Source organism: Tympanuchus pallidicinctus, unplaced genomic scaffold (genome assembly GCF_026119805.1).
Source record: "Tympanuchus pallidicinctus isolate F22 unplaced genomic scaffold, pur_lepc_1.0 scaffold16, whole genome shotgun sequence".
Classification (NCBI taxonomy): domain Eukaryota; kingdom Metazoa; phylum Chordata; class Aves; order Galliformes; family Phasianidae; genus Tympanuchus; species Tympanuchus pallidicinctus.
Genome location: NW_026294679.1, coordinates 2,115,706 through 2,127,834, shown reverse-complemented (window position 1 = coordinate 2,127,834; position 12,129 = coordinate 2,115,706). Strand labels below are relative to the sequence as shown.

General features: G+C 43.5%; 1 protein-coding gene across 7 annotated transcripts in view; it reads left to right on the top strand.

The window, feature by feature from the left end:
• Positions 1-9,284, top strand: part of PTPRE (protein tyrosine phosphatase receptor type E) — an 82,687-nt gene extending 73,403 nt beyond the window's left edge. For all 7 annotated transcript variants that reach the window (XM_052677028.1, XM_052677027.1, XM_052677029.1 and 4 more), the window contains 3 exons: positions 770-930; positions 4,283-4,418; positions 6,110-9,284. In XM_052677028.1, the coding sequence (XP_052532988.1) occupies positions 770-930; positions 4,283-4,418; positions 6,110-6,184 (372 nt within the window). In that variant the 3' untranslated portion in view covers positions 6,185-9,284. The remainder of the gene's footprint in view (positions 1-769; positions 931-4,282; positions 4,419-6,109) is intronic.
• The last annotated feature ends 2,845 nt before the right edge of the window (positions 9,285-12,129 follow it).

Sequence of the window (12,129 nt, the reverse complement as noted above, 5' to 3'; positions counted from 1 at the left end):
GCTCTGCTGGCATTCTTGCCTTTCCTACCATCTCTCATGTACCTATTACTGAAAACTTAATTCCAGATATTAGAGTCCTGTGAAGCATTCTAGTGCACTCATACTTACCTCTGCCTGGCAGCTGCCCCTTCATGCACCTCTGCTACAGGCAGGCTCTACACAAACCTGTTTTTGAATTTGCATGCATCTCTTTGCTCACTTCTTCATTTCATTCAGAACTGGTTTGCATTGCTACATTTGGGGGAAAGAAATTACTGGCAGTTTAGAATATGATGAATTTAATTAATTGCACTGCATCTAATTTATGCACTTAGCTAGCTGGCATGTGCAGAGCCAAAGGCCTCTGAAATGCTGTGCATTTCATTTCATAGGAGGATGGGGGATAAGGTGTGAATACGCAGTGCTTCGTGTGAAGTCTGTTCCCAAACATCCTATTGAATTACATATAGAATAATGATGGAACATTCAGATTGCCTGGCAAAACTAGCAGGGTGGTAGTGCTCACTTGAACTTTTAGGGCTGCTTTTAATCAGCTGACATAAAGGCAAGACAAGTAATGTTAGTTTCAAGCTAAGAGGCAGAGGTAATGTAGAAACAGAACTCTTACATGTATGTAGATATGTATGTAACAGATTCATATATAACAGACCAGGTTGAAAATAACCCTCTTCACCGTGATGGTACAAAACCTATGCTTATCTTTAAGGTCTGAAGTTCATTTCTGTCTGGCATTAACATTTGGTTGAACCTGTTCTTTGCATGCACGTAGGGTAACCAAGAGAAGCAAAGCAGGCTGGTTCGGCAGTTCCACTTCCATGGGTGGCCAGAAATCGGAATTCCTGCGGAAGGAAAAGGGATGATTGACCTGATTGCAGCTGTCCAAAAGCAGCAGCAGCAGACGGGGAATCACCCCATCACGGTGCACTGCAGGTGAGGCTCCCTCTCCTTCCCACAGTCAGCCAAGTGCTAGGCTTTCTTTTTCTCCTGTCTGGCTCTGGTAGGGCAGCCCTCCTTTGTGAGCCAGAGGGCTGCATCCATAAAAAAAGAAGAAATACAAGGCAAAGATGGAGAAAAGGGAAAATCAGCATGTCTCTGACCTCAAAATTGAGTATTTAATCCATGGAAGTGTTTTGATAGATGAGCCCGAGTTAGAATTAGGACTGACTTGGTTAGAGCTGTTCTCCGCAGTGCATGCTGACTTCTTGTTTCTTCTGATGTGAGTTTTAAAGAGTTTCTGAAGAGTCTTTAAAGCATGGTCTGTATTTTGGCTGTCTGCAGCATCATGCATTTTCAGGTGCTGCTGAAGCAAAAAGATCCTGGGATCTCAGCTTTGTTGGATTTTTTTGGACATGGGGATCTTGCAGTAGCATGTGTTCATTGCTAAAGCTTTCTGCTCTTTCTTGTTTACTCACTGTTTTGCTCTTTGCTGTTCTCATGTGTTTTTCCTGGGGCATTGTGTGTTCCCCAACCCTGTGGTGGCTGAACTCAATGGCAGCAATGTTATTTTAAGTTTGGTTCTTCCATTTGAACAGCCACTTTTTAATGAAAAGCTGGGGAGGTAAAATTGTGAGAGATAGTGACAGTGAGTAAAGTATCAAATAGTTCTAACCAGTAAAGTAAGAGGTAAAAGCAATTGTTGTCTTTGATATACACAAATTAGTTGCATAAGAAGGTGAGGTGCTGGAACAGCTGCCCAGAGAGGCTGTGATGCCCCGTCCCTCCCTGGAGGTGTTCAAGGCCAGGTTGGATGGGGCCCTGAGCAGCCTGGGCTGGTGCCAGATCTGGAGATTGGTGGCCCTGCATGCAGCAGGGGGTTGGAGCTTTTGATGATCCCTGAAGTCCCTTCCAGCCCCAGCCATTCTATGATTTTAAGAACTATGTGGGTTATGCATTGCTGCTGCTACTTTGAGCTTTCAGCATTGTAACCAATGCAATTAAGCATTGGCTTAATCATTTGAAGTGAATTTTTCAAAACTTACTGTAACAATTAAAAAATGGGGGAAAAAAAAAATAAGGACAATGAAACTAAGCATGCAATGCGCCCCTGGTTTTACCACACTGAGAATTTTCTGCTGCATCTGTTTTGCCATCCCCTACACAGCGTAGTTGAACCCCTCCATGAAGTCAGACCTGAGGCTTCAGATGTAAATGAATGTAAATTTATGAGTAAGTAAACACATCTCAAGTCAAAGACTGGTTTAGAGGAGTGCTCACTTAAACTTGTGGAAACTGCAGTTCGTTTTTTCCGGATATTAATGAACCCTTTCAGGAACTGTTGAAGACAGCGATTATTAATTGGGACAGAGGCACGGCCCTAAGTGGATTAGAAGGGTTTTGCTGACTGAGTTGCCAATGGAATTCAAAGCCAATCTGTTCTGAATCCCAGCTCCCTTCACTTCCAGTGTACGTCTCCCACTGCCTTCTGTTTAGCTCACAGCTCCCCGTGCTTTTCTCTCTTCACTCTTTCTGTTCTGCAGTAAACAACGCCAGACTGCAGGGTTGTTTGAAGGCCCCTTCCTTCTGCTTCTTGCCCAGTGTCCTTTCAGAGCACCCTTGGCTTTGGAACTTGTCTCGAGAAAAGTTTGAGAGTCAAAGTGAAAAGTTTCCTTTCCTTAAGACAAGTGTTGAAAGAAGTGCAGAGAGAGAAGCGGGTACGAAAAGAGCAGCGCCATGTTCCTGTGAAACGCATCTACTTCCCCGTGGTATTTCATATGCAGTTCTCTATACAAAAAAATCTTAAGCCAACATAAACCAAACTCTTTAAAGAGATGCTGAGAATGTGTTCTGGGAGGAAAGAGAGTGAGTGTTCAGCATGAGGAGTATAGACATAAACAAATGAAGAGCAGTGTGTGGATGAGCACCCTGTGCATGCCAGGTTACTCCATGTCTTTTTCCTCCTGCTTTTGGAGCTGTAGATAAGGGCATTGCTCACAGGTTGCTTTAAAAGCCACATACTGTTGCTACAGGTTAGCTAAAGACAAATAGACCTCAGCCCTGTTAGATTTCACAGATTTTGTCTTTAACCTGATAAAAGTAATTATCTGAAGGGAGGGATGCATCCCATGCAGCATTCCTGTTTGTTTTTCCTCCAGCTGAGGGTATGTGCACTTGCACTTAATCTCTGCATAGGGCTGTGCTTATCAGATGTTTTTTCATTTGATGGGAATAAGATAGAAGCAGTGACACATGATTATGTTTTATCTGCTTGTAAATGATTGAAAAACATTAAAATTTTAAATTTCATAAATTATTTTGTGTTTCTCCTTGTTCTGCAATCCGGCTTAGCACCGAGTGCTAAATTCCAGCCTGTTTTTAGTGACTATTGGCCTGGCAGTGCACAGCCACTGTTAATTGTTGATGTTTTTGTGGTTGTATTTGTGTGTGTGTCTCACGGGCCACAATTCTGTTAGAAGAGAGAAAGCACTTCTGTTTTTTTTGTCTCTGATGTTAGGTATCTAAGTCAGGTAACAGTCACTCAAATCTATTTTGCTGGTGTAGAATTGTGGTCTGAAGTGAATAAAAGAGCAAAATATCCTGAGAGAAGCATGCCAGAACAAAAGGAACCACAGTTACTGGGGACTATATTTGGTGGCTTGCTGTAATCAGGTTAGAGGCAGAGCAGTTGCTTCTGTTTAGTTGTATGTAACATCACCCTGCATGCAGACTTATTGGGGTTTTTCTTATATTAGCTTCCCTGTTTGAAAAGGAATGATTCAGATCGTAAGAGCAGTTACCATCTTTTTGTTGGATTGGACACTGTCCATCACGTTGCTTTGGAATAATAATTCCAGTGAACCATAGAGTGAATCACAGAATGGCCTGGGTTGCACAGGATCACAGTGCTCATCCAGCTCCAACCCCCTGCTGTGTGCAGGTCACCAACCAGCAGCCCAGGCTGCCCAGAGCCACATCCAGCCTGGCCTTGAATGCCTGCAGGGATGGGGCATCCACAGCCTCCTTGGGCAACCTGTGCCAGTGCCTCACCACCCTCTGGCTGAAAAACTTCCTCCTAACATCCAACCTAAACCTCTCCTGTCTCAGTTTAAAACCATTCCCCTTGTCCTGTTGCCATCCACACTCACAAATAGCCGTTCCCCCTCCTCTTTATAACAGTGTCTTCAATTGCTGCCTGGCTCACAATTCATTGGAATTAATTCTGGCTCGCTTTCAGCATGGCTGACGTGACAAAATCAGCTGCTATTAGTATTTGGGTATTCTCTATCAATATTATCTTTGCAGTTTTTATCCTGCTGTATGCCAAGCAGATGTGTTTGTGTTGCAGTGCCGGTGCTGGAAGGACAGGTACATTCATTGCACTCAGCAATATTCTGGAGCGAGTGAAGGCTGAGGGGCTCTTAGATGTATTTCAAGCTGTGAAGAGCTTAAGACTGCAGAGGCCACATATGGTGCAAACACTGGTATGGTATTTAACAATCCGAACCTTTCTCAAAGGATGTATGTTTGTAAATATCCTTGTGGGAGGAGAACAAAGGGGGTTTGTTGCAGGTTGAAATAAATAATGTATGACGGCTGTGTATGAACAAGGCATCAGAAATCTGTATCTTTTCCAGATTTTTTTTACAGCCTGTCTGAAAGTAGAGCTTGGCTAAACGTTCCGTGCTTTGTTAGCAGCTGGTGACAGTTAAATAAACCAAAATCTTGTTTGCGGTGCTGATGACAAAGTCAAGAAGTAAATGCCTTTTAAGCCCTATCTCCATAGCTCAGGTTTTTCTTTCTTTACATGAAAATGTCAGGGTTGAATGGGCTTGCAGTTGTCACATGGAGAAATGCTGACTTGGTGTGAGGGTTTTCCTTACTGATCAAACAGAAGAAAATGTATGGGGACACTGTTTTGGGAAATACATAGAAGCACTGATGCTTTGTATGTTGGTAACAATTTCCATTAGGAACTCCTTTAGAAACAGTTATCTGAAAGCAGCTTTCCCAGGTAGAAATCTCCTTGTTATGAACTGGGGAAGGGGCTGAAGAGCTCCATCGGGATTACCTGCAGGGAGGAAATGTTTCTTCTGGGGCTCCAGCTCTGTGGTTTAGTGGTGCTGTGTAATAGCCAGGGTTATCCTCAGCTGAGCTGCAGCTGTGGAACAGCTTCTGTTCAGTGCCGCTTTCCAGCAGATGCCTGTTCCAGCTCTGATCAGGTATTAGGCATCGGGCAGCCCAGCAGATCACACTGAAGGCTGTGGGCTTGCCTGCAGGTTCGGGCTGTGTCCCATCACTGGGACGCACAGCGCTAGGCGGCAGACTCACGTCGCCAGTGGATGGCTGTGTATGTAGATACATACCGACAGCATTTACCTGTGGAGCTCCATTTCAGGAAAAAAAAACGAACTGGGAAGTTGTTTTCTTTTAATGTTCTCTCCATTTGAAGTTGCGTTGTCACACAGTTTCTGCTGTGAAGCTGTTAGAGCCTGGAGTTAAGCAGGCAGGCTCCCTGGGGTGCTCAGGAAGAGCCACCCGCGGCAGCGCGATGGGAACAGCTCAGTGCCATCAGCAGCTCAGCCTGAATGAGAAGACAGGTTTAAGAAGTGATGTTCATTTGAAGAATTATCCCCTAGAAAGCTGAAATTCGTGTTAACTGACAGGCGGGAATCAGCCTGTTTGACAAAAGAGAAGTACCGCTGCCTTTATTAAAGAAAAAAATCAGAATGGATTCATCCTCAGCTGCTTCTGCACATAAAAGGGAAGCTGACAGCTTTGAAGAGGAAGCCGTGCTGCCGGGTCTGTGGTTCTGCGGGGTCAGGGTGTTCTCATTTGGCCGTTACAAAAAGTTGGTTGTAAGTGAGATGAGAGAAGCCTCCCGTGTCAGCACGCCGTGGGTCTATGCTTGAACCTCGGCTCTGCTTGCACTGAGGTCCTCTGGTCACCTGTCCGTGGTGGCAGAGCTCCTCACAGCGACAGCGGAGCTGGGTGCAGGGAGAGCAGAGCCATGGAACCGTAGGCAGTGAGCAAACGGGGGGGGAGATGAGGTCGAACTGAGGGGTGTTGCTGTGAGCTTGGAGTTGGAACACATTGCCCCGCTCAGGTTTGCGTAACGACGATTCATAAGGTGTGATGCAACCAGAGTACATTTTGGTGTCTTCTTGTTTTTCAGGAACAGTATGAATTCTGCTACAGAGTGGTACAAGACTTCATCGACATATTTTCCGATTATGCTAACTTTAAATGAAAAACTTCTGCCTTATTTTTTAAGTTGTCTGTATAAATAGTTGTATATGATATTAATTTATTCCACGTCGTTTTGTTTGTTGACTTTGACTGTAAATAGGACCTCGTGTTTGCTCTAAAATTTGCATTTGCTGTACAAAATTATTTCTGAAATATAAATATCTTCTAAAGCAAAGTATAATGTTCATATAGAGTATATCGCTATAAGATGGTAGAGAAGTCTTTATTCTAAATAACAGTAAATTAATTCTGGAAGGTTTATTTCTTTGATTATTTCCTTTTCCACTTACAGATATTTATCAGCAGTGCCATTGCCCGGTTCGTGCATCTTTACATTTACCTTTCATACTAAAATAATGAGCTGTGGTACATCTGTTTAAAGGAAACTCGTTTTGGCCACAAACCTTTGACACAGAAGTCAATAGCAAATGAAGAGAGGTGTTTATTTTGGGCCGTGTTCTGATAACCTGCTGCTGCTTACTTGGAATTGACTTCATGGCCTCACTGAAAGGCCAAGGAACTGTTCCAGGTGTCAGAACACAGCCCTTCATGTGTGATAGTGCACAGTGCAGCTGAAAAATGGTATTGCTTTTAAAGGCTGTTTGTAAGAACCTCCCCATGGGTGGCAGCTCTGTTTTGTGTTCTACTGTCAGTAGGATACAACCATTAGAAATGCAGGTTGGAATTTCTGATGTCTTATGACTTTCAAAGTTCATCTGTTTCGTTCTTTCCTAAATACTGCACCAGCTTGAATCAATCTAGGAGTACCGTAATGTCATTTTGTCACTATTGAACGATATTCTGCATATCAGGAGTGTATATTTTGCATTTGTCTAATTCAAGAGGCATTACAGCCCTGGTTGGCCATGGATATAAAGCTTCACTATATGTGTGCATCATTTCCAGCTACTGTGAGAAAAAGCAGAGGGCAAAACTCTCTCAGATTCAACAAGAATATTACAACTCTGGAAAACAAAAGAAAGAACTGCGTAGCATGAGCAACACGAAGAAAATTCCTTTATGTTCTTGCCTTCCCATATGTATTATCAGCAAAGGAGTGCTTCCTTTATCTAAAAGGGGGGATGTGGTTGTGCATATAGATGTATTTTTAATGAAAGTACTACTGATAATATGATTGGGGAAATATGTTCTACAAGTCTTTCTTGTATCCCTGGGCAGGATGTGCTTGGGGGTTAGAAAGTCAAAGCTCGCAGGGCGTCTGCATGTTGAACAAATGGAAAGTCTGGATTTCCCCCTCTTTAGCATAGGAATTAATGAGCACAAAATAGGTGAATGTGTACTTTGGGTACCTAACTAATATGCCCTAGTCCTGTCTTGTCCAGTTGGCGGGGTTTTATCAATGCAAGCATAAAAGCCTTACTTAAAATTAAGCAACTGAAACGGATCCTTTCACCACTCCTGTGAGCATTTCTACCAGCTGCTAACATGGAGCATCACGCGTTGACGCACCGCAAGGAGACAGGAGCACCTTCTGCCTCTCCTCGCTACCATACTGAATGGGAAAGGTGTGGTTAAGAACTTGTAAGCACACTGCTCTGAGCGCTGCCGTTTCCTGCTGCTTGTCTTCCCACTGATGCACTTCTGTGTTTATTTGCACAGTGAAACATGCAGTTATGCACTTAAAGAGGTGGTTTGAGGACTGAGCATTTGCTGTGACTTGTGTTCTGAGCACATCCAACAGCAAAGTGTTGACTAGATGAGAAGAATGCAAAGTTTGCATTACTACTGTGTGCTAAAATTTAATCAAATTTCAAGCAGCTATCAAATAAATTTGGTGTGAGACAGTGGGGTTTTCGGTACGGTCATTTGCAGCACAGAGAGAATCAGAGAGGTAGAGTGATCGTAGGACCATAGAATGGCCTGGGTTGAAAAGGACCACAGTGCTCATCCAGTTCCAAAGCCCTGCTACGTGCAGGGTCACCAATCACAGACCAGGCTGCCCAGAGCCACATCCAGCCTGGCCCTGAATGCCTCCAGGCATTCAGTGATGATAGAACATAATGCCAAGAAGCTGCTCTCCAAACAAGTGTATCTTACGGTCCTGTTTGTCCCCAGGAGCGCTGCAAACATTTAGGCTGTGGGTGACAAAAGGGCCTCTGTCGGAGCGAGGAGCAGGATGGAGCTCAGCTGGAACATCAGCTGTTCAGTGAGTGCTCGGGTTGTAGTTGCTAACTGTATTATCTGTGAGGAAACAGGAAAAAAACCCACAACAATAATGTAGTTCAGAAGTCGTAAATATAGCTACGTAGTGATTTTCACGTTTATTTTTTTAATAACTTGAGAAGCTTGCTTTCCAGTTCTTGTGATGAGCGATGGAGAGGCTGCCTGCTGCAGCAGCCCTTCAGCTGGGAGCTGTGGCTCAACGTGGATATAGCTGAATTCTGTTTGAAATTTTCCTACGTTGCATGGAATGACTTGGAAACGCCAAATAGTTGATTAGAAGTCGTACATTCTGATCTGTGCGTGGTTTTGGTCACTGTGTGACTTGACTGACTGTTCTCATGAGTTAAGATAGGTTCCAGTTCACCTGAGCATTTAAGCATTTGCCGACATCCTTTCCACAGAACACACAGTACCATTGGCTCTTTGTTCCTGGAGCAATCCCTTAAGTGCTTTGCTGAATTGGGCCTTAATGAAGAATGCTTACTGTAATTACCAGTGTTTTTTAGGGTATTTTTACGTATCAGTTTTTTAAACTTTTAAAACCAGCCTGACCGCCTGTGTTCAATCTTTTGAAATGCTTTCATTTCCCTTGCACCATTTTTAATGTAAAGCTATTGAAACTTTTCTGTATAACCAAATTGTATTTAATTTGTCAAATCTTTATAATATATGTATGTATTATACAGTTTCGGCTATTATTATTTCCTTTTATTACATTTATAATTTGATCTCGCTGTGTTTTTAATGCCGGTGAATGTTGCTGAATTATTTGTATATGCAAATTGCAAGATCTAATACATTCTGATGCAAGAACAAAGCTTTGTTTTTATTCTCAAACTGCACTGCTCTCTTTAAATCTTTAAATTTTATTCCTGTCTGTGTGTTCATTTAAGCAAAGTATCCTAAAGGACTGAAAACCCATTATCTACATCAATAACTTCTTGGTACTTACCATCCGTCGCTACTGGAAGCAGTGCTCTGATCCATGTCACAATCAAAGCACAAGTAAACTCATGACAGCGATTAGAAAGCCAGGCCTTCCCAAACTGTGTTAACAAATGAGAGCTGACGATGCAGAGCTCTGATGTGCCGAGTCCCATTGCATCCTTCCTTTGTGAGCATTGAGGGAATGACTCAAAGCCCGACCCTGCAGTTCTTCAAGAAGGCTTCCAGTGGTACAAACGCTCCTCTGCACTTCCTGGTTTGTTCTGTGTTTTCTTTTTGTTTCCTTGACCTCGTGCTTCTTCATGAAGGTTTTGTGTTTCACAACCTGTGGGGCTGAAGGTTATGCTTTTAGAAACTGAACTTTCAGAAAGAACGGACTTTGGTTGTAAACTGCTCATGAAACATTGATTTCAGTGGGCTGGTTAAACAATACAGACTAAGCAAGATCAAAGACGTATTTGTTCTGTATGGGGCACATGTGTCAAGTGGAAGCTAAGCTTTCCTTAATACACAAATTGTTCAGTGCCTCTGGGAATTTTTTGAGCAATTGAACTTCACTGTGAATGTTGTTCATTTTGCGTATTAAGGGATTATTTTGTAATTTAGATATTTTAATAAGAGCTTTATTCTAACGATTTTGATGCATTTTCTGTGCCACTTTTTTCTCAGTCTGTGAGAATTTCTACCCAATTATTAATTGGGCTCAGACTTTGCCAGGGAAGTTCTTTTCACAAATAAGCATTCCTTCCTCCCCTGTTTCCACTGCTTTGTGACTGTTTCCTCGTGTTCATGGATGCCACTCAAACCTATTCATTAACATTGAACAACAGATCCAGGTTGCTGCTGTGTGCCAGCTGGGTAGAGGAGGAAAAATGAAACTGTAGCACTTCTGAAGAGGTCCAGGTGGAATTATTTAGCACATTCTTGCTTCAGGCAGTGAGCAGCAGAGGGCTGTGTCCCTCCTGCTCCTGGTCTCTGCAAGAGAAGGTTATGTTCCTCTCTTCTTGCAGACTGCCTCTGCCTCTGTGAAGTTGCACACCTTTTGCTTTCAAGTGATCTTGTTTCTGAATTGTATAGGAGGGTTTTCTAGTTTAGATCTCATGGGAAGTGGGAGGCTTGAGTGTAAGCTGCTGTGAGGAAGCAGTAAGGTGGAATGGCTCTGCTCCCTGGTGCGAGTCCTATAGAAGTGGCTCTTCTGCTGGTGGCTATCAGTCTGAACACAGAATCCTGCCCTGTACTCCATAAGCAGGTGTACAAATCGGGAACCTTTACACAAGTAGCAGCTGTCTGTAATAAGAGCCATTTCAGAAAACATCCTGTTTGTTAATAAACTTCTGCAGGATTCTCTCCTAAGAATTAAGAATAAATAAATAGGTTCTCGGTATGAATACGCACATTTGAAAATCTTAGGTGCAATAGCATCAGTGTAACATGCCATCATGTTATCTACTGCAAAGAGATTTGTCTTAAAATAACTTGCAGTGTTACGCAGTGTGAATAGACTGCAGTGTTTCACAGTGCATGAGAAAAGTTCCTAAATGGAGGACCGATCCACGATGACAGCTGCAACTCGATTGATGCCAATCACATCTGCTTGAATGCTTTGTGAGAAGCTAGCAGTTTCTCAGCTCTTATAGTGCTGGCAGGAGTAGAAGCCAGGCACCAGGACTGCTTTTGTTGTCTCCCTTCACCTCCCAGCTGTGCGTTCTGGATTTGCTGCCCACGCTGCAGCTGCCCTGAGGATGCTGTGCTGTATCCAAAGGTAACGGGCTGATCTCACTAACCCTAAGACTGCTGCCTGAGTTTAGTGCCTATATAATACTATAATACTATATACTATAATATTATGTATATATAATATATATAATATAATACTATATATATAGTGCCTATATATACTGTATATATCCTATATAAAACCCCCAATGTGGGGAAAGCTTTAACTGGAATTCCTGCTTTTTGAGGCTTTCGGCTGATGGTCATTAATGGTACAAATCTGTGAGAAATAAGCTCCATTCATTCAAATGCTTCCAACACACCTGTAGAGAACCAGGACAAAACAGCCTTGCCTTGGGACCTTCTGATGAGGAATTACGGTGCCGAGTTCTCTAATTGTGTTCGTGTTGTTGTTGTGCTCTTGGCTGCAGCCTTCAGACCCAGCATGTTTTAATGATCGGGGCTCTTTTATTGTTGGATCTTCCACTGATGAGCCTAATCATTAAGAAGGCGGATCTCAGTGAAATAGCTTTCCTCTAATTACCTTTTTACTAGTTGAATTAAGTTAAAACGTGTAAGCAAGTGGCAAGGGCGCTCAGTGACGATTTCACGTGAGCTCCTGTCAGGGAATTGGATTTCTGTCTGTAAGAGAACCTAACAGTAGAGATAGTTTTAGGGTTAGGAGTATTTATTTTTATATTTAATCTGTTTTACTGCTGCAAGCTGCTTTTGGTCCTGCTCCGCCGCCCGGAGCTGCCCCTTGTGCCGGAGGCGCTGAGGGACGGACCGGAGAGCGGGGCGGCTCTGAGGCGGGAGGGGGTGTTTGAAATCAAACCGTTCCCGCGCTCCCATTGGGTGCGCCGCGCCGCCACGTGACCTCCCTTCTACCAATCGCCAGAGGCCGCGCGCCTTTTCGAAAGTCGTTTTAGAAGTTTAACCACATTTTTCTGTTCTCCTTCCGCCGAGCCGGCACCCGGTAAAGCTAAAAGAATCCCGCCGCCTTGAGGCGGCTGTCGCAACCGGATGGCTTAGGTGAGTCTCCAGCCACGGCGGCTGCCGGCAGGTGAAGGCGGCGGGACGGAAAGCTGCTTTCAGTGCTCT